The sequence below is a fragment of the Pogoniulus pusillus genome, chromosome 10 (genome assembly GCF_015220805.1).
Source record: "Pogoniulus pusillus isolate bPogPus1 chromosome 10, bPogPus1.pri, whole genome shotgun sequence".
NCBI lineage: Eukaryota > Metazoa > Chordata > Aves > Piciformes > Lybiidae > Pogoniulus > Pogoniulus pusillus.
The window spans coordinates 33459281-33486950 of record NC_087273.1 but is presented as its reverse complement, the minus strand read 5'-3'; the positions used below and the strand labels follow the sequence as shown (position 1 = coordinate 33486950).

Genomic DNA, 27670 nt, shown 5'->3' with positions numbered 1-27670 from the left:
GAAAGGTTCATAACTCTGTTTTGTTTTCTGTTGAAACACCTTTAAAACACAGCGATGCAGCTACACCTCAAGTAAGTGCCTGACAGCGACACTAACGAGCTTTAGACACAATAAATATCCTAAAGGAAAGACCACTTGAGAGGGATAAAGTTGCAGCCTGTGATATCCTGGATCAGGGGACAGGTCCTGACCCCAGAAAATGACTGGGCTCCCCCCCCCCGGAGTGTGCACCTGAGATTTTTCCCTGGTTGAAATTACTGACACAAACTAAACTCAGAATTGATGATGTTAGCGAGATGAAGTTCAGGAGCTTACTGGCTCTGTCCTAACATGCGATTTGCCTGAGGATTTGCTCTCTCGAGCTGTCAATCTGGCAACTTCTGTGAGCACTGAATACACTATTTCCTCCAAAATTACACACCAGAACGAGACCAGAATAGCTCAATACAGAAAAACTTAAAATTCAACCCACATACACAACACATAATTTCTTCTTAGACAAATGGGGCCACTTCTAAAACCCAGACTCTCATTTTCACCTGAAGCATTCTATTGTATGTCCCACTTTAGAGTGGAACACAAATTATTTCACCTGTTTCTATGAAATGGTGAAAAAAGAGAGAGAAAAAAAAAATACATATTTAGAAGCTGATTCTTCAGCATGTTTCCATTAATTTGCTGAACTATTTTAAACACAAAAATTTTCTCCTCCCCCATTACTCTGCCCTAGTGATGCCACATCTAAAGCACTGGGTCCAGTTCTGAAATCCTCGGTTCAAAGAGATGAGGAACTACTGGAGAGAGTGTAGTGGAGGCTATGAAGATGCTGAAGGGCGTGGAGCATCTCTGCAAGTAGGAAAGGCCAAGACACCTGGGGCTATTTAGGCTAGAGAAGAGCAGAATGAGAGGGGAACTTCTCAGTGCCGATCAGTAACTAAAGGGTGGGGAGGCTCAAGAGGATGGAGCCTGGTTCTATTCAGTGGTGCTCAGTGACAGGATAAGAGATAATGGGTTCAAACAGGAATAAAGGAGGTTCCATCTGAATATGAGGAGAAACTTTGCTGTGAGGATGCTGGAGCCCTGGAGCAGGCTGCTCAGAGAGTTTGCAGAGCCTCCTTCTCTGGAAATACTTCAAACCCAGCTGGTCATTGCACTCCTGGGCAACCTGCTGTGTGTGATCCTGCTTTAGCAGAGGGGGTTGGACTAGATAATCTCCAGAAATGCCTTCCAAGCCTCATCATACTGAGATTCCATGATTCTGTGAACACTTTTAGGTGTAAAACACAAACCAAGTCATTCATCTGACAGCAAGAAGCTTTACTTGAGCACATCTCCCCACAGCCCTCACAGTTTCGGGTGGATTTGGCCTCACTACAAACTTGAACTGGAATAGTTTTGTTGATGAATTGACAACTGCCTCTGCCACTAATAAACCCACATTTTCCCTGGCATATGTTACTTCCCTTAGGAAGCATGGGGATACAGGTTTGATGGATGGGTGGAGAGAAAGGAAAGCAGGTGGAAAAAGCGATGCAAGCAAAAGGAGAATTTGTTACAATGAGCTAGAACCACCCTTGAAGCTCTTCGCTGATGATCAGAAGAGCTGTTAAAGGTTTCCAGAGATACTGACTACCCTGAGAAAAAAGATACTGTAGGGCTTTTTGCTATACATTGCCTCAATTATAAGAAGCTTCATTTCAGCCGGGACTGAACCCATGTAGACTTAATCTGTACTCATTTTTCTATTTCCTCCCTGCAGTCATCAAGTATCAGTATGAGCACTCTAAGTTTCAACTTCAGTGTTTCAAGCTCCTTTCTTACCTCCAAAAGTGGAAAAGAAGATAATATTGGAATGCCTACCTCCAAAAATAAGGGTATTCAAGGTGTAATATCCATTCAGGAGGCATGGTTTTGTGATTTTAATCCATAAAACAGCTTTAGTATCATTATTCTGCATGTAAAACCTTTACTAGTCATTAGGAAAAGTAATTTTTGCTATTTTCCTGTTCTCTTCAGAATCATCAGTAGCCCTGGTTTGATGTTAACAGCCTTCTAAGAGCACCTTTAGTCCATCTTTCCATCTACATCTCTCTCACTGCGGCAGGAACCATCTCTTCTCAGAGGAAACTTTCCAAACCAGTATTACAAAAAGAATGTGTCAATACACAGCTCCATGGCTTCCCACAGCAAAAGAGATCCTACCAGCCTACCAGTAGCCCTTCCCTCAGCCCAACTGGGGCAACAAGTGAGCAGCACTGATACCAGCATTCCGACTGCCTGCAGGTTTACATCTATCTGACCATGAACTCCTCACAAAACCATCATTTCCCACCTCTATTCTGCATCTCCTGCTTGGGTATTTGGCAGAAGTCAGCTCACCCAGATCCTTTGTTTTATAGAAGGGCTAATATATAGTCCTACAACATCCCTTCTAACTTTCCCCATCTCTGTGTTTGCCCTCAATCCCTTGCAGGAGAGGATTGCTTTCCCTAACCCGAATAATCTACCAGGGAGACGGCAGAAGGAACACGGTGGAGCCAGGTGGCATTTTGTAGGACAGGAACTCGTGTTATACCAGCTTTTGGTGTTCATACGGGCTGCTTCATAACAATTACTTCAGAATTCTAACCAAAAAATCATCTGAATTTAGTGTGTCACCTCTACTCAGAAAGAAACAAAAGGGAAATCCCACAAACAAACCCAAAAAGCCACTCTTGCAGTGTGATCTCAGCTACTTTAAAATAAATGAAGCTGCATTAGGACACTGTTTTTAGCGACAGCAGTTTGAATTCTTCAAACCATTTGCTCCTTGAACTGCTGAATCCAGAATGTGAAATTCCTTAGTTAAAAGCTCGGAGAAAAATCGCATTGTTATTAACTGTTAAGCTGCTTTCCAAAGATTACTTGTAAGCTCCCAGGCCTTAAAAAGCCAAGATCTGATCTTACAGTAAGATTATTTTCTAACTAAGAAACAATAGCTGACTTCAATGTTCAAGCTCAACCTCTAAACCAAATCACTTTAGGAAAGTGTAAAAATAAACATGAAATTTTAAATGCCAACAATGACTTAACTCACCCACTGCTATTCCTTGCTTAGAGTACGTGTGGAGTTGGATTTGATTTCTTTTTCCTCCTGTCTGGTTTTCCCATTTTATTGTAGATTAAGCCACTTAACTCCTACCTGCAACAAGGGGCAGCTACCCAAACTCAAGAGCAGATTTCTTCTGTCATTTAATTTCTATCACACCGATGCATCAAGCTCTTAACAAAAGCAATCCCCCAAACCCAGGGCAAAAAAAAAAATTACTCCCAGGCACGCACTTGGCATGGAAAAGTACAAAAATGGGAATTCAATCAATTTTATTCTGAGTGCCAGGAATCAATACTAAAAAAGAATCTCTATGTGCAGCTTCACAAATAATCGTTACATTCAATATTTAACACACATGGTCAGACGCTTGCAGAGGAACAGAGGAGGCCAGGTTTTGCATCCCATGCTGTGCTTTGAGGTATGCAAGTCATAGCTTCTGTGTTATTGTGCTTGGGAAGGGTTGGAATAGCACTTTTGGAATAACACCATGCACAGGTCACCTCAGAATGATGTTTTACATCACGGTTCTTTCAAAAGAAACAAGCACACCAGATACAAATACAAGACTAATGTGGAATTGTTCTTCAGCAACATGAACAAGCCTTAAACACTGACCCTTATACAGCATCAGTGTGTGGCAGACATTTAAGTTACTTAAGCATCCAGGAGAAGAAGGGCTGCCCCAGCTTAACTTGAAACAAGAAGTAAGGCAGTTCACCCAGGTCAGCAATGAGTTTATCTCATAAAGCAAGAGCTCGTGCTCAAGTCTGGAGCTTGACTTCCAGTGTTAATGAGTTATAGGGCTAACATCCATGAGTTCAGGTCCATAATTCACTCTAGAGGAGGGTTTCATCCTACCAGGACTGCTTGGGGAAAAGATTTTCTCATTGTTATATATCACCTCAGCACAAAGCAGTTTTCTGCTCGGGAATCTTCTGCCTCATCCACAGTAAAAACACTGGAGAGGAACGAGAGGGAACACAGCTGCATCTATAAAAAAACTCACCCTAGAACTCAACATAAAACCAGACAATACACTTTTTTTTTTTCCCAATCCTGACAAAGTTTAAAAGCAGACTGGCAATTCTTAGCCGTAAAACTTCGTCTTGGCTACGGTGCTACATAGAAGCAACATGTAACATACAGAACATAAACAACTCTTGCAGCCTGAGCAACAAGAAATAGAGTCAAAAGTATTGCTTCCCACCAGACCAAAGCAGACTGCTCATGAACTGAAGCCCAGCTGTCTTCAATTTAACGTGATTGTCTCTAACTTCACGTTAAGGACAAAACAAACAAGCAAGAAGAAGGCAAACAAAAACAAAGCAAAGAATACCCCCGAAGCCTGTGGAACTATTTCACAACCTAAATTTCTGCCTAGAATGATGGGTTTCTTCAACAGAGAAACAGGGCAGGGGTATAGGCAAGAGGACTCGACACCGAGATCGGTGCCCATTCCGGATACAGTAGCTAGATAATGGCTGGACTCGATCTTAGAGGTCTTTTCCAATCGAAACGATTCTATAATCACCGGCAGTAGCTCTTGGACTTCGGGCAACAGAAAAATGTTGTCAGTAGAGCGTTTTGCCGGGTTCCTCGCTGGCAGTGAACCCTGGCATCCCTTAAACTCAGACATCTCAATCCCTGCTCTTTGAGGGGGTGATCGAGGTGGGGGGGGGGGGGGGAGGGTGTCAGAAAATGAGAGGCCACGGCTTTACCTCCGGGCAGCCCAAAGGGCAGAGAGCTCCCGGGGGGCGAGCGAAGTGAGACAGAGAGGGCAGCTAGGAAACAAGGCAAACTCTCCTTCGCCCATCCTCCGGGCAGAGGAGAGGGACCGGTGACTCCTTGGTACCTCACCCCCTCGCCTTCCCTAGCCGGAGCAACGGGAAACTTTGGGGAAAGTCGGCGAAACGTCGGAGCGATGCCGAGTCCCGCCCGCCCGTCCGTCCCTCCACCCCTGCCCTCGCCTCTCCCCTCGGCGCAGCTCGGCGCTTTCCTCTCCGCCTTCTTGGGACGCTTTTTTTCCTCCCTTCCTCCTCCTCCTCAGCTCCGCTGTCAGCCCCACCAAGAGGACGGAGAAATAAAAAAAGCAAAACAACTGAAAACCCCACAAACCAAAAGCTAAGTGAAAGCGAAAAGCCAGAGCTTCCCCTCATCACCCCCAACCATCCGCACCTGGGAGAGCTATCTGGCCCCCGGGGCAGGCGAAGCGGTTCCTTACCTGTGAACGTCTCTGCTCCAGCCGCCAGCAAAAGTCCAGCCAAAGTAACCAGGCAAGTTCCAACTTTCCCCATATTTCCACCTTCTCTTTCTCCGGATCCAGCAAAGTGCCAAAGTGCTTGCCAAAGTAGGAGGCTCCCCTCTCTCGCCCCTCTCTCCAGGCACTGAGGGGAGAGAGGGGGTGGGGGGAGCCAGATTCCCACCTCGTTCTCCTTCACGGGGCTGTTTCCCCCTCTCCTCGCTTTGAAGAGCGGGCAGAAAAGGGCTAGGAAGAGCCCTGGGGCTGCCCGTCCGTCTTCAGCTGCGCCGCTGCCCTCAGCCGGGGGGACCGCGCGGGACACCTCTCGCCTTCCTCAGTGCCCTGAGGTGGGTTGTCGGGAACGAGGGGGACGCCGTTAATCCCGGACTATCTTCACCCAGCACTGCCGCTAGTCCCGATTTAGCTCAGTTCCCTGACTGACTCTCGGTCCCCCCCGGCAGGCTAAAGGGAGCGGATGAAAGTCACGCCCAGCCGCCGGCGCCGACGCTTTACCCCACTAGAGGGCGAGGAGAGGCTGGCCACGGCCAGGGCTCCGGGCAACGGCTGTCGCTTGCCGCCTGCGGAGGAGAAGCTCTCCCGTCTCTTTCTCTTCCACCTCCCCTTTTTCTCTTCTCTGTCTTCAAAGTGGCTTTGTCTGCAAGAGGTGGCGGCTCCATGCCTGGCAGGACTGTGTCGAAAAGTTCTCGGAGCAGCGGGTAAAGAGAAGGAAAAAACTGGGGGAAATAAATAAATAAATGCATGCGTTTTAAAATAGAGAAAAATCTCAGTCAAGTGATCCTCGGTAACTTTGCCACTGTGAGAGCTGCCGAAGAAGTGAAGACTGCGCCGTGGTTACCTGCCCAGCCAGGACGGCGCCCTGAGGGAAGCGGCTGGGCCCTGGACGGCAGCGGCTGGGCCCTGGACGGCAGCGGCTGGGCCCTGGACGGCAGCGGCTGGGCCCTGGACGGGAGCGGCTGGGCCCTGGACGGGAGCGGCTGGGCCCTGGGCGGGAGCGGCTGGGCCCTGGGCGGGAGCGGCTGGGCCCTGGACGGCAGCGGCTGGGCCCTGAGGGAAGCGGCTGGGCCCTGAGGGAAGCGGCTGGGCCCTGAGGGAAGCGGCTGGGCCCTGGACGGCAGCGGCTGGGCCCTGAACGGGAGCGGCTGGGCCCTGAACGGCAGCGGCTGGGCCCTGGACGGCAGCGGCTGGGCCCTGGACGGCAGCGGCTGGGCCCTGGACGGCAGCGGCTGGGGCCTGAACGGGAGCGGCTGGGCCCTGGAGGAGGGAGAAGCCTCCGCGCTCCCTCCCTGCCCCAGCTCTATCCTGAGACACCAGGACCGGGAAAGGATTAAGGGAAGAGAAAAGCGGTGCCTCTTCGTAATCGTTTTCTGTTGTTTTGACAAGAGATCTGGAGTCTGTTGGAGGAGCTAATTTGAAGCTGCTACTCAAGAGCGCGGTGGAAGACGTTGAAGAGCCCTGCCCTGACAGCCGAGGTCTGAGGTGAACCAGAGAACCGCTTGGGTTGGAAAGGATCTTTCAGATCATTAAGTCCAACCATTATCTAACTCTACCAAGCCTGATGCTAAACCACGTCCATCAGCACCACATCTCTGCCTCTTTGAAACACATACAGGAATAGGGATTCAACTACCTCCCTGGGCAGCCTATTCCAGTGTTTAAAGAGTCCTACCAGTGAAGAAGTTCCTTCTAATGTCCAATCTAAATCTCCTCTGATGCAACTTGAGGACACCAAATTCAGGTGTAAGCAGTTCCTGTGGGCTCTGTTTCCACTCAATTGCTTCTCGTTTGTGTGCTGCTAAGAAAACTTAGATGCCTTGGCCACCCCTCAGTTAGCAAACACCCTTTGCTCCTCTGGAGCTGGTTGCAAGGTAGGAAGAAACCGCTGGAGATGCCACAGCTGAAAGCAAGGTCACAGCTTTTACTCCCTTGAGTAGGATTTCATAGTGCCTGATGGAAGGAAGATCATGTCAAAATGGCAGGTACCTTTCATTAATTGCAGTCTGCAGCTTGTGGCATTTGTCTGTGTCATGTATGAAATCCAGCTGCTTGACAGTCTTTTTCACGTCAGGGCTTTGGCTCCTGGTGTCCAAGACACTTCAAGGATGTTGTTTGTGGGTTTTAAACCATTTCCTTCTCAATTGGACGTCTAGAGGTGGAAATATTTTTGTTGGCTGTGGCTTTCAATGAAAGCTTTTTATTGCAAGCGCAAGTGTGGCCAGATTTAGAGCCCATTTTTCCCCCTGTGTGTTAAAATAAAATGGTAAAAACAAGCCTATAGGTAACATTGCAATTAAGGCTTTGAGCTGGCAATCACAAATGCAAAAGCTCAGATTCTAAGTTCTCATTTTTCTATAGCACAGGTCATAGAATCAACCAAGTTGGAAGTGACCTCCAAGGTCCTCTCTTAGCTGCTCATATACTAGCTTCATGCTCACTACAGTCGAGGTTTTAACTCTCCCCATCCCCCGCCGTGGTCGTGCAAGTTACAGCGTTAATGGTTTGTGCATCTTTTGTATTATTTTTTACACATAATACATCATCTTCAAGCTTAGGCACGCAGCTGTATCGCCTCCCGCAATCGCCCAGCCATGCTGTTGTCAGGACACTGCTCCATTATGTTTCTGCTGATGGCGTTTGTTGTGTGGTGCAATCTTCACCAAAGGACATGAACTTTTAGGTAGGGGGAGGGGGAGGCTGAGGAGGTGGAATTAAGGCAGCTACCTCAAAAGTTAACACGAGAGGGCAGAATAGCATTAATTGTTGTGCTTCCTGACGTCAGACTTTTGATTTGTGAACATTTCCGTCGTTTATTAGCTGCCTGGAACTTCCCAGGCTTCTTACCATAAAACGTTACCTTAATTCCCCAAAGCCTTGGTAACCTGGGGCATGCTGCAGTAAAAAAAATGATTTATTTTACCTTTTCTCTTTTTTTTCCTGCTTGCATAATTTATGCACATTTTATGTTCTTTAAAGGCTGCAGTTAGAGCTTCTGAAAATTAGAAACCATGAAAGTTCTGCGTTTTAAGTACAAAGCTGTTAGAAAAACCTAAAGAAAGGTAATTTTAAATTAGATTTAAATTAAAGATAAAATTACATGAAAAGTAATTTCACTTGCAGTAAATTTTACTTTAAAAGGTGTCTTGGAATTGTAGAATCATATAATGTTTTGGTTTGGAAAAAACCTTTAAAGGTCATTTAGTTCAAACCCCCCGTGCAGTCAGTAGGGATGTTCTGCAACTAGAGCAAGTTGCTCAGAGCCCCAGACAACCTGATCTGGAATGCTTCCAGGGCTGGGGCTTCTGCCATCTCTCTGGGCAGTCTGGGCCAGTGTCTCACCACCCTCAGCATAAGAAACATTCTTCTTTCTGTTCAGTCTGAAACTCTCAGTTTAAGACCATCACCCTTGTTCTGTCATAACAGGCTCTGCTAAAAACTTTGTCCCCAGCTTTATTATCAGGCTCTTGGAAGTAGTAAAAGGCCACAAGAAGCTCTCCCTGGAGCCTTCTCCAGGCTGAGCAATCCCATCTCTCTCAGCCTGTCCTCATAGCGGAGAGGTTCTGACCCTTGCATCATTATTGTGACCTCCTCTGGCCCCAGTCCAACAAGTGAGTGTCCTAATACCTTCTAGTAGATCTGTCACTGAAACTCCAAAAATGAGAAGTTAAACCAATGCTTACACTAATGATGACTTCTTCTGAGGTTTACAATGTCAAGACACAGGTAATGCTCTATCTCTGATCAGCCAAAGTCAATCCTAAGACCATGTGATGAGGTATCATGTTCAGAGACAGAATCATAATGCTCAACTCTGTCTGTGTGATGGCTTTGGAAACAGTGAACCTATATCCACAGCTATTTGGTGTTAGCATAGTGAAGGTGAGGCAGAAAGTCACCGAGCTCTGTGGAGTGCGGTGTGTGGTCACAGAGTGCTTAACCTTCACAGACAGAACCATCCTGCTTTAATTCCAGAAAATTCAAGAAGCAGTTAAGCTCTGGGGAATAGCTAAAACAACAAGAGCAGCAGAAAGCACAGCTCATGAGTGGCTGATTGGAACTTGTTAGCTGTGTTTTGCTGCAGTTTAGTACCAGGCCATGGATAAAACAAGTAACACTACAAAAAAAAAAGAACTAGAGCATTGAGACAACCCTAGATAAAAAGGCATAGTTCACTAATGGTTGGATTCCAAGGATGCTTTCAAAAGAGTTTGAGGGCTAAAAGATATAAACTATGGTTGGAAAGGGGATTTGAAGCAGCTGCAAAATAAGTATTTTGCTGATTGTCTCTCCCTGACAGATGCTTTGCATCAGTGCTTGAACTGGCTCACCTGAATGAAACACCTGATGATGCTTCCCTCTCTACACACCTTTCATCTTAGGGAGGTGAGAGGTCACAAAAATAGCACAAATAAAATGACTCCTGCTGAAGGGAGTCAGAGAATTGGACATGGCATAGAGGGGAAAAATCACCTGGAAGATATTTTAACTATTTTCTAGGTTTTAATGTACATAAACAGGAAACACATAGTCAGCCTTCCTGGAAGGGTTTTTGTTTTATTTTTAAATGCATGTCAAGGGTCAGGACTGGGCCAGCCACCAGACAAGTGCCAGTGTCTCTCTTTAAATCCCTCTGCCTTCCCAAATGGAAGAGAAAGGGAAGAAGGGAGAGACTCATGGTTTGGGGAAGAAATTAAACCAGCTCTGATGCAAAGAAAAACAATCCAATGAAATAGAGATAAAAGAGATACAAACCTATATGGAACCCAAATCCTGATGGCAATGACATTACTATTGTCACCACTGGGGGCAGGCACTGAGCAAGTCCCAGACTGGACTCAACAGCAGATGGGAACTGGAATCAGGAAATGGATTCTGGAACAGGATTCAGGAACATATGGATCAGGATTAAAGGCAGAAGAATGGACAGAGTCCTCCTGGAACACCAATCATGGAAAAAGAGGCTTGACTTAGGTGATCTCTCAGCTTGATCCTGAATATGATGTCCATGGGATGGAATTCCTTGTTGGTCAGTTGAAGGTCACCTCTGTTTTCTGCTTCTCCCTGCAGATGTCAATGCTAAATTCCTGCAGCCTGAGGTGGCACACAAAATGTGGCAATGCTCTTGGTCTGCACAGGGGCAAGTCTAAGCCCAGCCCAGCCCTTGGCAGTAATTTTCCTCATCACTGTTCCCTCTGCAAACCTGCCCTGGGCTTCAGAAAGTGCCCTCACTAAGCAGAGACTGATCTGAGTATTCACATCCCTCACCAGAACTGGTTCTGATCCAGGCCAAACCAGGCCAATACAGAATTTGCATATATTCTTTTGGGGGGAAATTAATGTGATGCTAAAATCTGAGTAATCACACTGTTTATTACACGAAACTGCCTGGTTCAGTTGCCCTCTCCCTGCTTGCCATTGTCTTGTAGATCTTTTTCCAGTGTTCCAGATATCTGAGTTCCTTACAAGAAATGATTTTAAGAAATTCCAAACCTACAGAGATGTGGGTTACTGATCAGAGAGTTCTGAGGTCCAAATCCTTATCATAATGCAGAAGCAGAAGTTCTTAATTAATATTTAGGATATACACACACAAATATATATTCTTATCAGTTAGATATAGACAATGGTTATCTCTTTAGCTGTCACCTTTCCTTTAAGGCACTAATGATATTCACAGTGCTGCTCATTCTATATCATTGGCACAAGAACAAGTAAACATATCTCAAATTCCATAAGGCCTCAAGGCCATCCTGTCTAATCCATAGCATGAAGTCAACCTTCCTATAATGATCTGAAGCAGGAACACTCTCTTGCTCATGTTACAGCACAAATAGACCAGCGAAGACTCCTATTTAAATACTGGAGGAAGGCCCAAACATCCTGCCTTGCTTTGACCTGTGACAATGCTGATTAAGTGGCCAAGAATGCTGGCCACAGAACTGTCACCTGATCCTTTGGGATCAGCAGCAGATAACATCACACAGCTCAGAGCTATTTTTTGCACTGTAAAGTAGTTGGACAAGAATTATTTTCCCTGTCTCACTCTAAAGACAGGACAGAAAAGCTTTATGAATCTTTCAGTGATTTTACTACTGAAATGAGATTAAAAAGTAATTGTCTTTATATTTTTCCACAGGACAGGGACAAATTCTTTTAGTTAACTACAGCTAACAAGCCAGCAGGTTGAGGGAGGGGATTCTGCCCCTCTGTTTTGTTCCTCTGAGACCCCACCTACAGTGCTGAGTCCAGCTCTGGATCCTTCAGCACAGGAGAGACATGGACATGTTGGAACAGGTCTAGTGGAGGGCACAAAAATTGTCAGAGGGCTGGAACTATGCTGTGCTGGCAGGCTGAGAGAGTTGGGGTTGTTCAGCCTGAAGGAAATATTTTTGTGGTCTTTCAGTACTGTAAGAGGCCGATGAGGAAGCTGGGGACAGACTATTTATCAGGGCCTGCTGTTGCAGGACAAGGGGTGATGGTTTAAAAGTAAAAGGAGGAGATTCAGACTAGAGAGAATGAATGTTTTATTTGTTTATTTGTTTGTTTGTTTGTTTGTTTGTGCTGAGGGTGGTAAAACACTGTCCCAGTTGCCCAGAGAGGTGGTAGAAGCTCCAAACCTGGAACCATTCCAGGTCAAGTTGTTTGGGGTTCTGAGCAACCTGATCTAGTAGCAGATGTCCCTGCTGACTGCAGGGGGGTTGGGCCAGATGACCTTTAGGAGTTTCTTCCAAACGAAACCAGTCTATGATGATTCTGTGCTTTCCTATGATTCTGCTTTGTTAGCAGTTAGACAAACAGCAATTTGAATTCTCTGTTTTCATCAAAGCTGCTTCTCAGCTACAGTGAAATTCCAGAGCCAGTCTCTACTCACTCAGGACAAATCCCATGACCAGTTTAGGTCGAGAGAGTAGATGCCAAATGAAAGGATTTCCTTTCTTTTCCCATTTCCCTCTTTCTTCTTAAATGTACAGAAATGTGTCCTTTGCCAGTCTTCATTTACCTTCAGCTGGCTTGACCTTCTCACTCACATTGCAATGTGCCCTTGTGGCCAAGAATGCCAATGCCATTCTGGGGTGTGGTTAGTAGGTTGAGAGAGGTTATCCTTTCCCTAGTGAGGCTGCATCTGGAATATTGTGTCCAGATCTGGGCCTCTCAGTTCAAGAACAACCTCAGGAAACTGCTTGAAAGAGTCCAGTGCAGAGCCACAAAAATGATGGAGTGGAACATCTTCTTTCTGAGGAGAGACTGAGGGAGCTGGGGCTCTTTAGCTTGGAGAGGAGGAGACTAAGGCATAACCTCATTCATGTTTATCAGTATGTAAAGAATGAGTGCCCAGAGGCTGGAATCAGGCTCTTCTGGGTGATGCCCAATGGCAGGACAAGGGGCAATGGGTGGAAGTTGAGGCATAGGAAGTTCTATGGAAACATGAGGAGGAATTTTTTCACTGTGAGGGTGACAGAACATTGGGACATGCTGCACAGGGGGGTTGTGGAGTGTACCTCTCTGGAGATATTCAAAACCTGCCTGGATGCACTCCTATGTGATCTGCTCTAGGTGATCCTGCTCTGGCATGGAGGTTGAACTGGATGAGGTTTTAAGGTGCCTTCTAACCCCTGACATTCTGTCATCCTGTGATACTCACACTCTTCACTTTTTCACAGCTGAGTTTTCTGTCAAAGCCTTCAGCAATAAATAATAACAGAAAATAAAAGTGCTTATCTGTACACTAGGATTTGTTGATTGCATTATACTCAGTTATTTCATAATGTTTCATGTATTTGTATCCATAGATGTTGAAAAGGTTTCATTTGTTGCTGAAATCTAATTCAGTGCTAAATGTAGTGTTCTGGATATATCTTCTAGTGTGATTTTAGTGTCCTCAAAAGATCACCTCTATCCTATACCCTGTCTTTCATTGCCTCTGAGGAACGATTGAGAGCTCCTTGGAATCTAAGGTCAAGCTAAACCAGCTGCCAAAGTTTCCACAGACAAAATGTTCCATCATCTTGCTTATAATCTTTCCTGCTTATTTCTTCTGGGGCTTCCTGGCACTGGGATTGCTCCCTGATTGTTCATTTGCCTCTGAGATGTGCTAATCACAATGGTGACTGCTCCCTATCACATGTTGTCATGTGTAATGAAAGAAAGAGATCTTATCAATGCTTAACATTATCTAAAGGGCAGGGGGCAAGAGGATGGGGCTGGACTCTTTTCAGTGGTTCCCAGGCACAGAACAAGGGGTAACAGGCTTAAACTGAAACCCAGGAGGTTCCATCTGAACATGAGGAAAAACTTCTTTGCTGTGAGGGTGCTAGAGCCCTAGAGCAAGCTGCCCAGAGAGGTTGTGGTTTCTCCTTCTCTGGAGAGATTCCAAACCTGCCTGACTGTTGTGATCCTGTGCAACCTCTTGTGGGTAATTCTTCTTTAGCATGGTGGTTGGACTACATGATCTCCAGAGGTCTCTTCCAAACTCCACTGCTCTGGGCTTCTCTGATTCTGTAACATAACTACTTGCTTCTTTGTTTGTTTTCATTTTCCAGTATAACTTGTTCAAGCTATGATAACAATCCATTTTGTACCTGGACAGGGTTAATCCTCCAGGGGGAGTGACCTTGAACCTGACCCTAGGTGGTCTTGACCCCTCCTCAGAGGTGGGTCTGATCACCACCAGGTGATCATGGTTAGCCCATTCCCCCTTCCTGTCTAAAGCTCTATAAAAGCAGGAGGACTTCCTGTTCTCCCTGCTTACAACAACACCATCCTGTTCCTGGCTTGTTTTGTTCTTACCACGTGGCCGTCACCCAAGAGACAGACAAACCCATTACCATCAAAATCTGGTCATATTTACACATTTTGTATTTGTTTTCTCTTCCCTATACCTTTGTAACTTCCCTACCTCAGATACCTTTTAGAATCATAGAATCATAGAATCAACCAGGTTGGAAGAGACCTCCAAGATCATCCAGTCCAACCTAACACCCAGCCCTAACCAGTCATTATTTATTTGGTTGTGCTTACCTTTTCCTCTCTCTACATCTAATTCCTTTCTTTTGGGAAAGAAGGGGGAAGAGAGAAGGGCACTCTATAAAGTTGTTATTGGTTCTATCAAATTTATTTGAGTCTCTGGGAATTTAAATTAGATCCAAGACAACACCAAGGACACATTACCTTACTCACTTGATCGCTCTGAAGTTTGGTGGTAACCAAACTCCAAGTCCTCTTTGTTTCCAACTAGTAAAAACTGACTATTTTATAATAGCTGAGGAAATTAAGTTTGGTGGTAACCAAACTCCACATCCCTTTGTTTCCAACTAGTAAAAAATGACTACTTTATGATAGCTGAGGAAATTCTATGTGGTCCCTCCTGATAATTTTATCATAGCTGAGACTTGAGAGAGAAAACACGTTCAGATCTTAAAAAAAAAAAAGAACAACATTAAAAGACAAGAGAGAGAAACTATCTTCAATCAGAAATGGTTGAAAGATAGATGAGGAAATGTCCAAAGTATCCAGGGAAAACAGTGAGAGCCCTTTAAGATCTGAATGTCAGAAGGGGAGCACCGAGCAACAGCTAATACTGTATAGAGGTGGTTGTTGCGGGTTCCAGCCCAAGAACAGATCACTGCATTGTGAAGAATATCTATTTCATAATCTCACACTTGGCTGTAATAAGATGGATAAGACAGAGCCTAGCTGAGGCAGGCAGAAGCTTGTAAGCTCATATAAAAATTAACTCTATATGCGATGCTGTCTCTCTGCTGGAAGCAAAGGTTTTGATTCTATGATCAACATAATCTCCTTCTACCTACATGTGTGATTCGTATGGACAAGGAAGGACTTGTACCTCACACCAGCTTTAGTTCTATGTAATTTGATGTCTGCAAGCCAAATCCTGTCTTCTGATCTTCAGCATTTTTAGAAATCTGTTATGTTGAATAATCTACAAAGACTAAAAAACATTGTGACTTTAAATTCTACCCTTACAGATAATTTAGTGTGTGTGTGTGTGTGTGTGTGGCACATGTGAGAAGCAGGCCACTTCAAACCTGAACATTCTGTCAGGGAACAGAAAAGCTCAGCTGTTCCTAAAGGGTGAGGAGCACAGAGTTGAGTGCAGCAACACCACCCAGCAGGAAACAAGACACAGGGCTGATCCACCAGCTCCAGCAAGGTGGATAGGGCAGGCCAGGAGAGCATGGCTAGGTTCACCAAAGGCTCCAGATCATCATGCAGGCTCATGATGATGAGGCCAACCTGAGGTAAAGCCAGGAAGACAACCATAGGATTATAGAATTGTTTTGGTTGAAACAGACCTTTAAGACCAAGTCCAACCATCAACCCAGCACTGCAAAGTCCACCACTAAACCGTGTCCCTCATCATCACATCTACATGTCTTTAAAATCCCTCTATGGCTGGGGAGTCTACCACTTCCTCAGGCACCCTGATAGAGGCCTTGAAAAGCCTTTTGAGGAAGAAAATCTGCAGGGTTAGGATCATGTTTGGTGATCACCAAGCAGGTCCACAGTGATAAGTCCATGGGTTAATCATTGGACCTAACAATCTTGGAGGTCTTTTCCAACCCTACTGATCCTATTCTTCTTTTACTACTTCTTAGCTTCTCCCAAAATGTGTATGTCCTTAGCAATGTCTCTGTCAATGTTATCAAGAGGTACATTCAGGAGACAAGAGCAAAAGAGTTCAAATGCCTAATACTGTTAAACAAACACCTACTTATGCCAAGTGAGAGTGTATAACCTTCACATTTGTGTATAGCTGAAGAAGATTGGTCAGGAGCAGAGAGAAACAGAAACAGCACTGATGAAATGCAAATGCTTACAAATATTCATATATTCAGTCTTCAAAGTCTGTGCAAATACAGACTGTAATATCATCTTTGTCACTCATTGCTTTGATCTTGTCATTCATCTGGGTTAACATCCTTTTCTATTACAAATTTGGGCTTAATTTCACTATCTCCAAAGTTCCTTGCTGTTCTACCTCTCCCATACTCATTCAAACTTCAAGCTGCTCTTCTTTCTCTTCAGTACTTCTGTAATCAGCCACGTCAAGGAATGAGGCCAAAAAAAAAATCCAGATTTAGGAGGTAAGCACTATGGAGTGAGAGAACTTCTCAGTCTTCCAAGACAGAGTAATTGTTCCAAAAGAAATTAACATTTATTACATAAAAGCAGGAACACACACTGAGCTGTACCAGCAGAGTTACAGCATTATGCTTTCTGCTGCTGAAAATATTCTAGTCCATCCCTCTACATCAATAAACCCTTTTCCAGAATGGGTTTCTCCACAGGCTCCCATCAAATCATAGAATCACAGAATTGTCAGGGCTGGAAGGGACCTCAAGGATCATCTAGTTCCAGCTCGCCTGCCATGGGCAGGGACACTTCACACTAGATCAGGCTGCTCAGAGCCCCCATCCAGACTGGCCTTGAAAACCTTCAGGGATGAGGCTTTTACCACCTCTCTGGACAACCTGTCCCAGTATCTCACCACCCTCCTGGTGAAGAACTTCTTCCTAACATCCAATCTGAATCTACCCACTTACAGTTTTGCTCCATCCCCCCTAGTCTTCTTATCACTACCTAACACTCTAAAAAGTCCTTCTGCAGCTTTCTTGTAGGCTCCTTTCAGATGCTGGAAGGCACAGTAAGGTTTCCTCAGAGCCTTCTCTTCTCTGGACTGAACTGCCTCAACTCAGTCTGCCTCCATAGCAGAGGTGCTCCAGGCCTCTGAACATCCTCATGGCCCTTCTCTGGACACACTCCACCACATCTATATCTTTCTTGTAATAGGAGCTCCAGGGCCCACAGTAATCTAGGTGGGGTCTCACCAGAGTGGAGTAGGAGAGAATCACCTCCCTTAACCTGCTGGCTATGCTTCTCTTGATGTAAATGGAGCATTCCCTTTAGTAGCCATCTCTAGAAATGCCTGACCAAAATTTGATTTTTGGATCACAGAATCAAAGGATCAGACAATAATTTTGGTTGGAAAAGACTTCTTAGATCATTGACTCTATGAAGTCTAATGCTCAACCTTGTCCTTTAGCACCACACCTCTGCCCCTGAAACAGCCCCAGCAATAGGGATTAAAACTCCTCCCTGGGGATGCTGTTCCAGTCTTGAGAATCCTTTCAATGAAGAAGTTTCTTCTGATGTTCAACATAAACCTCCTCTGATGGAACTTGGGGTCATTGCCTCTCATTCTATCACTTGTTCCTTGGGAGAAGAGATCAACCCCCACCTTGCTCCAACCTTCTTTCAAGGAGTTACAGACAGCAAGAAGGTGTAAACCACCCAGGTTCCCTCAGGCTCTCCTCCAAAGAACTGTCCTCCAGACCTATCACCAGCTTTGGTACCCTTCTTTGAACCCATTTCAGCACCTCAGCACTCTGGAGAGGTGGTCCCAAAATTGAACCCAGCACTAGAGGAGTGGCCTGACCAGTGCTGAGTACAGGGGAACGATCAGGAGGACAGCCGCTGTCCTAGTCCTGTTGGCCACACTAGAGCTAATGCAAGCCAGGATGCTCTTGACCTTTTTGGCCACCTGAGCACGTGCTGGCTCATCTTCAGCCAGCTGTCAACCAGCACTCCCAGGTCCTTTTCCACCAGGCAGATTTCCAGCCACTCTGCCCCAAGCAAGGGGGTTGGAACTAGATGATCCTTGTGGTCCCTTCCAACCCTGACTGATTCTATGATTCTATGATCACCAGGGTCAGGTTCTGTCTTCTTCAGTGCCTGGAGCATTCCTGGGGTTGTTGTGATGCAAGTGCAGGACCTGGTTGTACTTAATATTGAATCAGGGGAGGTACTACAAAGTTGGAAAGTTCACCTGTAAAATCTGCTCTCATTTAGGCTTCCTCCCCCCAGTTCTTTATTTTCTATGCTTCCTCCTTTTCTCAGAAGGGGAGGAATCTGTTTTAGAGGCGATTGAATTCTCAGTGGTGTCTGCTTGTGCAGAATGATAAAGAGGCGTGAAAGTTAAAAGTGTTTCATGCCATCATTTTTTCCTCTTGATTGCTTTCATACCAGCAGCAGATGTCCAGTGAAGGGACACAAATATTTCCCTTCAGCAACTCATTCCCCTGAAAATAATGGGAGCTTATTTAAATAGAGTGGCCCTAAGGAGACCAAGCAGGGAGCATGGGGGAGAAGAGCAGAAATATATCAAAGAGTGACTTTATTTGCATGCAGTGACATTTTTAGCTAGTTCAACATAATAAAATTAGCAGGAATTCAGCTACCCATTGATTAGTCAAAGGAATAGAGAATAATAACTTGAAATTCATTGTGGCCACGATTGGTATTGATCCTCCTGTTCTGCGCACTACTGTGCTATAAAAAAAAAGCAACCCAAAATCTATTATTTAATAATCAATTTTCTACTAACTGCTAAATTATTTTATTAAGCCTAAATGAAGAGTTATGATGGGCACAAATGTATGAGTTGAAGCACAGTGCTTAAATGGATTCCTCTCACTGGTTTAAATAACCCTTCTGATGAGGCAGGACCGATTACCAAGCAAGAAGTGTGATAATTATGAGTCAGGGAGGCTTTGCAGTCGTGGTGAATCATTACATGTTATTTTGCTTTTCCAAATGAGTCCTGATCCTGTTGTCCCTTCTTCTGCAACACTTCCATTAAAGCTAATGGGAATTCTGCAGTGTGGTAGGGCTGGGAGTTTTAGAATCATAGAATCCCCAGGTTGGAAGAGACCTCCAAGATCATCCAGGCCAAGCTAGCACCCAGCCCTAGCCAGTCAACTAGACCATGGCACTAAGTGCCTCATCCAGGCTTTTCTTCAACACCTCCAGGGATGGAGACTCCACCACCTCCCTGGGCAGCCCATTCCAATGCCAATCACTCTCTCTGCCAAAAACTTCCTCCTAACATCCAGCCTAGACCTCCCCTGGCACAACTTGAGGCTGTGTCCCCTTGTTCTATTGCTGGTTGCCTGGGAGAAGAGGCCACCCCCCCACCTGGCTACAGCCTCCCTTCAGGTAGTTGTAGACAGAAATGAGGTCCCCCCTGAGCCTCCTCTTCTCCAGGCTAAACAACCCCAGCTCCCTCAGCCTGTCCTCATAGGGTTTGTGTCCCAGGCCCCCCACTAGCTTTGTTACATGGATTAGTGTGAAGTACAGGCTTGTTGTGGGGCAAAACCACTGCCCCTGTCAAAAAAAACCCCAGACCCAAACCAACCTAGCTACACTTCAAGGGCTACATAGCAGTGTTACTTACTGCTCTCAAACACTTACTTCTCTCAAGTAGGAAATGACAGGACAAGAGGAAACAGCCTCAGGTTGCACCAAGAGAGCTTTAAATTGGATATTGGGAAAATTTTCCCCTCTATAACAGTGTTCAGGTGTTGGAACAGGCTGCCCAGGAAAGTGGTGGAGTCACCATCCCTGAAGGTGTTTAAAAAAGTGAGTTATGTGTGTCACTTTGAGACAGGGTCTAGTGGTCATAGAAGGGTTGGGTAGAGGGTTGGACTTGATAATCTTAGTGGTCTTTTCCAATCTGAATGATTCTCTGATTTGATGATTCTATGAATTTCTGTGACTGTCCTGGTTTGATCCAGGACAGAATTAATTCTGGTCAGTGATTTTACTGTGGCAGGTAAAATCTGGGAAGTCCCAGATTTGACTCAGCAGCAGGTGAGAACTGGATTCAGGAGCTGTATTCTGGGAAGGGATTCAGGAACTCATGGATTGAGATTGAAGACAGAAGCAACAGGGTCCTTCTGGGACACTAGCCACTGGAGAAGAGGCTTGACCCTGGTGATCTCTCAGATTGATCCTGATGCTGCCGTACCATGGGATGGAGCTGAGGGTTAATGGAGGGTCACCTGTCCTGTCCACTCATTCCCACAGGTGCCTCCCTTGACTTCCTGTTCCCCAAAGTGGAGCACCAGGTGTGGCAGTGGCCTTGGTGCACTCAGGAGCAAGTCTGAGACAGAACCTTTCTGCAGCCCAGCCCTTGGCAGTAACTCTCCTCATCAGCATTCTCACTGCTAGAAGCAGCCCCTGGCTGTGCAAACCTGCCCTGCACTTCAGCAAATGCCCTCACTGAGCAGAGACTGAGCTAAGAATTCACATCCCTGACCAGAACTGACTGTGGTCTAGCTCAGCTCAGGACAACTTCTCCAAAATAAAAATCTTTAATCTTCAGCTACCCCAAATTCTATTCTGACCTTTATAAATACCACTTAGACACAAATGTGCTGCATCTTCTCCACTTCTGTTGAAGCTCACACAGCCACAAGACTTCACTAATAGCTGTATCAGTCTTAGACAAAGGTAACAGGAAACATCTCTCCCATTCACTGAACATTTGAGGTTTTACTGAGAAGCAAACATTTCTGGGCTGCTTATGATGCCCTTGGGAACGATTTTTTCTCATTTTTCTTAATTCCTCTCTGTGATTCTGTTTCTCTGAAGAGACTCTAGGAAAAATACAATAGGCAAGGGAAAGAAAGGAGGGGAAAGAAAGCAAAGAAACAAAGAAAGGAAAGGTGCAGTTAGGCAGCAAAACAGCATGTAACAGAAGCACTAATGAAGGGGGAAGGCATGAAGGGTGAGAGCAATCAGAAACCCAGAATAAAGGAATCCAGAACATGATGAAACAATTGTGTCTGACACAGAAGACTCAAACTTATCTGCAGCTAAAATGAAAGGCATATTTGGAATACAAATGGCTCACTTATCACAGAATCACAAATCCAAGCATGGTGGGGGTTGGAAGGGACCTCGTGAGATCATCTAGTCCAACCCCGTTGCTAAAGCAGGGTCATTCACAGCAGGTTGCTCAGGATTGCACTGTCCAGGTGGGTTTGGAATCTCCAGAGAAGGAGACTCCTCCATCTCTCTGGGCAGCCTGCTCTAGGGGTCCACCACCTTCACTACAAAGTTTCTCCTCATGTTCAGATGGAGCCTCCTGGGTTCCAGTTTGTGTCATTTGCCCCTTGCCCTATCACCAGGCACCACTGTAAAAAATCTAGTTCCAGCCTCTTGACTCCTACACTTTAGCTCTGAATTTGCTCTTCTCCAGGCTAAACAGCCCCAGGTTTCTGAGCCTTTCCTCCTCAGAGATGCTCTAGTTCCCTCAGCATCTTGGTAGCCTCCTCTGTACTCTCTTTACTAGTTGACTACCTTGACTGTCTTGAACTGGGAATCCCAGAACTAAACCCAGTACACCAGATGTGGCCTCACTAGGGCAGAGTAGAGGGAAAGGAGAATGTCTCTTGACCTGCTGGCCACACTATTGTTAGTACACCTCAGGAGACCATTGGCCTCTTACTGGCTTATTGTCTACTGTTGTGGAGTTACACACAAAACAGACAGCAACAGCCACCTGGAAACTGTTTATGCCCTGTTGAGCTCCTAGCAAGCCTTGGCCCTTTCTCTGGTGTCTCTCTGCACCTTTGTGTTTGTGAGGGTGGTTGTACCTGCCACAACCACTAGCACTCCTAGGTCCTTTTCTATGGGTCTGCTTACCAGTGGGTCCAACCCTCACCTGTACTGGTGCAAGAATTCTACACTTGCCCTTGCTGAACTTCATGAGCTGCTTCTTTCCCAACTCTCCAACCTGACCAAGTCTCACTGAATGGCAGCATAGCCTGACACTAGGTCGCCCACTCCCAGTTTTATATCATCACTTATATTTCATAGTTCTTAAGTGGCTGAAATCTGGAAACTTGTCAGTGGCATGCTCTGGGCTCTGCTCAGAGTGAAATGAAATACCAGTGTCATTGTAAAGACAAGCTTTCCTGTGGCCTGTATGTGTACTATGGGGTTTATGATGAATTACAGTTGATATCACACAGAGTATTTTAAAGACTTTAAGAAATGAATGCTTTACTTATACACCAGTAAAAGACTTTGCAGAAGCCTGATCTGATGTTCAAAGAAACGTTTTCAAGCATAGAAGGGAGGAATGGTTTAGTCTGCAGCAAATTGTTGGGAAAGGGGTGGGTTTTGTCAGATGTTTCCCTGAAGTGGGTTGTACCTTTCTGAAATTAAGAGGTCTGTTTTGTACTGCAGACTGAGGAGATTCTCAGAGTTTGCATTAGATCATCCTCAGTAACTGGATTCCTTGAAAAAGGCATTTAATGCTTCTCTGCCAAGAATCACCAGTTCTGAGTAATAACTTTAGATTACCCAGGACACTTGGTTCATTCTCAAGGACCAATTCTGGATGGGTTTAAGTGGGAGAGTGACAGAATTAGCATGAGTGGTGATGTTTTTTATCATCATTTAACAGAGTGAGGTTAGAGTGTTATTCAGCTGTGTGGAAAAGACTAGGACTTTGGTGCTTAACAATTGGTCAGAGAGAAGGAAAGAGACTGATCAGCCTCAGCTACTGACAAAAAAAAAACCCCAAGCAGATCTAGTGATCAGCCTCAGGTGCTGGCAAAAAAGTCCCAAGCAGATTTAGTGAAGAAATCATAAAATCATGGAATCATCATGGTTAAAAATACCTCCATGATCATCAAGTACAACCATTAACACAGCACTGCCAAGTTCACCACTAAATTGTGTCCCTCAGCACCAAATTTATATGGTTTTTAAGCTCCTCCAGGGATGGCAATTCCACCACCTCCCTAAGAAGCCTGTTCAAAGATTTAACCACTCTTTCAGGGAAGAAATTTTTCCTAATGCTCAATCTAAACCTCCTTTGGTGAAACTTGAGGCCACTTCTCCTTGTTGCATTGCTTGTTTCTTGGGAAAAGACACTGCCCCACCCTGTTCCAACCTCCTTTCAGGGAATTGTAGAGAGTGGAAAGGTACCTGAGCCTTGTTTTCTCCAGGCTAACCGACCCCAGGTACCTCAGCCACACCTCACAAAGCTTGTGCTGTAGACTCTTCACCAGCTTTATTGTCATTCTTTGCACCTGATCCAGCACCTCAATGTCTGTCTTGTAGTGAGGGGCCCAAAACTGAATCCAGTATTGGAGATGTGGCCTCAGCAGTGCCTACTGTACGGAGACAATCACTGCCTTAGCCCTTCTGGCCACACTGTTGCTGACCCAAGCCATGACACTCTTGGCCCTCATGGCCATCTAGGCACAGTGCTGGCTCCAGCTCAAATTAGGAGAAAAGCAGCTGTAGGTGTTGAGTGTTGTAAGTTAAGGAATTTCTTTCCTGAAGTTAAGCTCTATTTTTTTCTGTCACAGCAGAATCTGAAAGGTATGAATTTGATCTACAAACCACTCTGGCAGGATACGTGACCAGAGGGCTTGGGCACATGCAGATCCTGCAGTGAGCAAGGTAGGGAATAAGAAATCTCAAGTTCAAGAGTGTTGGTTTTAGAATAGAAGTTTAGGGAACTTTGAGAAGCCTCAGAGCAGAAACACTTTGCCTGGAAACACGTGGAAGTGAGCAAATGAGTTGATCTGCAGCAGTTTAATGGATAATGAGGTTAATTTGTAAGTGGGTAGCTTACCCCACACCCTTGTGTGTCTTGCTGCTGTTTATACACAGCTACACAAACCAAGCTTGTTTAGAGGGGAATAATTAAAACAGATACAGGGATACATGACCTGCACAGACACTCTTGGCAAGATGATTTGCTCTGAAGTTTCAATTCCTGCTGGGAGAATGCAGCTCTGGTTTCATTTAGACAAACCTTGCATTGCTCTTTAATAACAAATGAGGGACAATGCTATACATGAAGTATATGGCTAAGCTGTCACACATGCTGAGAGAAAACGGTTGTCAAGGCAAATGAGCATTTGGATGATACAATGATAAGAACAATGTAATTAAATTCATTTTCATCCCACTGATTTTTATCTCCCCATTTTCCTCTCTGTTCCTTCTAGCCATACACTTTGTTTCCATCCAAATCTGCTCATTAAGGAACAGTGACTAATATTTGTCACAGGCAATGCTGGAGATCAGACCCTGGGATTGGTGGAGTAAGGTTTAGTTCATCTGAAGATGCAGGAATATAGTAAGGAAGAAGAGAGGGAAAGGCTGGTCTAAAATGGAAAAGCCCAGGAACACAGAGGGGTAAAGAACCTGGGGGGTCTTAGAAGACAAGATGATCAAAAGGCCTTGGAAAAAAAGAAAAGTAAAGGAAGGGAAAATGAAAAGGACACAAACAGGGATGAAAGGCAAGGAAGGAAAATAGATAAGAATGGGGAGAAAGAGCTTGTTAATGGTAGATGGAGATAAAGGGGAAGAGGGAGGATAAGGTGTAAAATGAAACAGAATTTCATGATGCTTAAATTTCTTTAAATGACCATCTAGCCTCCAACCCTATGGGCCAAGTGTTTGTTTCAGTTGGATTGTTGGAACAAGTGCATTGTGTCACAGCTGAGATACTTCACAATGGTGGCATACTGGAAAGTGGGCACAGTTTTCAGAGAGGGGCTTGGAAGGGTGTGATTTGGAAATAGGGCTGTTAAAGACCCAGTAACACCAGCAGCACAACTCATCCTCAGGATCCACATCCACTCCTCTACCAGTAGGAAGGTGGCATTTGTGAAACCAAGGCTTCCCTTACTCTCTTAAAGAGAGCTGAGACATGAGGTGACTGTTTTGATTATCATTGCCTACAGAGTTGGACCATTTGAATATTTGCTAAGCTCTGAGTATCCATTTGACTGTAGCACTCTGCCAAACTATCTTGGATGCAGCCCTTCCTCCCATATCTCTGCCTCCAACCACACCCTGCAGGATCTTCTGGCTTTTGCATCTGTGGCTGTTTCTGTTCTGTCAAAATTAGGCATTAAGAGGGCAACCAAGGAGTCATTCTCTGGTCACAAACAGGCTGCTTATCCATAAGGCTTAGTTATTACTGCACAGCATATCTACAGAATCATAGAATCATTTGGGTCGGAAGAGACACTTAAGATCATCAAGTTCAGCCATGAACCAAACATTGTCAAGTTCACAGATGAAATATATACTTCAACACCACATATTCATATCTTTTAAACCCCTTCAGGGTTGGGAACTCAACCACTGCCCTTGGCAGCCTGTTCAAGGCCTGGATAACCCTTTCAGGGAAGGCATTTTTCCTAATACCCAACCTAAACCTCCCCTGACATAATTTAAGGCCATTGTCCTATTGCTTGGGAGAAGACACTGCCCCTTACCTTGCTTCAACCTCCTTTCAGGGAGTTATAGAGAGCTAGAGGGTCTCCCCTCACCCCCCTGTTTTCCAGCTCAAATAATCCCAGTTCCTTCAGCTACTCCTCAGAAGACCTATTATCCAGACCTTTCTGCAGCTTTGTTATCCTACTCTGGGCACACTCCAGCACCTCAATGACCTTCATGTAGTGAGATGACCAAAGGAGCAGGGCAAGAGTTAGGAGTAAGCATTTTGCTCTTTGGCATTTTTAGGATTGGAGGCCTGGTGTAGTGTTTAACCTCTCAACATACAGAGGGTTTTCTAATGGCTGTGCTCAGAAAAACTTGCATTTCAAATTTGAGTCCTTCTAAAGACCACAGATGAAACCTTCAGCTCCACCCTTACATGAAGGGATCTGCCTTTACTCTCTTGGTGTGGCATGATGGAACTTGGAAGCAACTTCAGATATCGTTGTAGGAATAGCTCACCTGGGATGGAACCACCACCAGTCAGACTTTTCCAACTGAGTCTTTTCTGAGAACAGACTTCAGAGAGGCCTCTCTGACTTGCACCTGCTTTTTGTCCAAAATATTCTCAGGTCAGAGACTAAAAATAGTTGATTTTCTCCTCTTCTGCTCTCTTGGAGACAAAACACCATTGTCAGAAATGTTACAAGGATTTGTTGTAGAGCTGTGATGACTCACAGCATTGAGCCACTCTTCCAGGTACAGCTAATAAGATTTTACATTTTGAGGCCTGTTTTCCAGTTCATTCAACATCAACAATTTCTGGAGATATATATATATGTGTTTGGGTTTTTTTTTCTTTTAATATCTCTGGGACTGCTACAGCACATTACTTTTTTTTATTTCTTTCTTGATATCATGAGGCGAAGAATCCTGCTGTCTGGTGCTGTGCTGTAAACAACATAGAATCATAGAATCAACCAGGTTGGAAGAGACCTCCAAGGTCATCCAGGCCAACCTAGCACCCAGCCCTATGCAGTCAACTAGACCATGGCAGTAAGTGCCTCAGCCAGGCTTTGCTTGAACACCTTCAGGGACAGTGACTCCACCACCTCCCTGGGCAGTCATGCATAGGAACACCTCATACACCTCTCTCTGGGTGTCTATAGTTTATCACTAAACACTAAGGTCATGGTCTGGTCTCTTGGTCTCTCAGCAGCAAACCAGGTTGTGATGTCACACCTTTCTCTTACACAAGGCCAAGTGTGCAGAAGCCAGTTGATAATCACAGAACCTTAGAATAGTTTGGGTTGGAAGAGACCTTAAAGATCATCTAGTTTCAACCCCCCTGCTGAAAGCAGGAATGGCACATCCAGAACCTACCCAGGAAACCTGTTCCAGTGTCTCATCACCTTTCACTGCAAAGAATTTCTTTCTAATATCCAGTCTAAAAAAATGAAGGCCAGGACTTTATTACAAGATGATGCACATGAGACCATCAGTTTAGACATAACCAGAATGATCCATTCCCATCTTTCTCTCCAAAATGTCACTCTGTATTAACTTGCTTTAAGGTTGTAGCCTTAAAACTGTATCAGCTTTTCAACAAGCTACAACACAGGAAGCTCCACCCAAAGGTAAGCAGAAACTTTTTCAATTTGAGGGTGGCAGAGCACTGAAACAAACTGCCCAGAGAGGTTATGGAGTCCTCTTCTCAGGAGAAATTCTATACCTGCCTGGACATTGTGATCCTGGGCAACTTGCTGTGGGTGACCCTGCCTTAGCAGAGGTGTTGAACTAGATGATCTGCAGAGGTTTCTTCCAGCCCCCACCATCCTGTGATTCTGTGGCTGTCTTTCTGTTCCTCTTACCCTGTCATCTCTTTGTTCTCTCTCCTTTCTTTAATTCTTGGAGCTATGATGATGTCTTTTAGGATATGGGTTTAGCTGATCTGGGGTAAATTCTCCTCAGAGCATCTTTTAGTGCTGTGTTTTGCAGTTCTGTAGCTGAGTGTTGATAGCACACCAGTGTTTTGGCTACTGCTGAATGAGCACCCAGGCTGTGCTTTTCCAACACTTCTCTGCCCCAAGAGTATGCTGAGGTGTGGTCAAGACCTTGGCAGGGGGCACAGCTGGGCCAGCTGAATCAAACTGGCCAAAAGTGTATCACATGCCATGTGATGTGAGCTCAGACTGTGGTGGTTTGGATGTTATCCGACCCCCCCCACTTTAGAAGCACCTAGCTAGACTCAGTTGGGCTCTGGGAAT

General features: G+C 45.2%; 1 protein-coding gene across 11 annotated transcripts in view; it reads right to left on the bottom strand.

The window, feature by feature from the left end:
- The window catches only part of PTPRM (protein tyrosine phosphatase receptor type M), a 598091-nt gene extending 592173 nt beyond the window's left edge, over window positions 1-5918 (bottom strand). For 6 of the 11 annotated variants that reach the window (XM_064150180.1, XM_064150182.1, XM_064150184.1 and 3 more), the window contains exon 1: window positions 5313-5916. In XM_064150180.1, coding sequence (XP_064006250.1) covers window positions 5313-5385 — 73 coding nt within the window. In that variant the 5' untranslated portion in view covers window positions 5386-5916. Of the gene's footprint in view, window positions 1-5312 lie in introns of all 11 variants that reach the window. The other 5 variants (XM_064150178.1, XM_064150183.1, XM_064150179.1 and 2 more) reach the window with 2 other exon arrangements.
- Between the last annotated feature and the right edge of the window lie 21752 nt (window positions 5919-27670).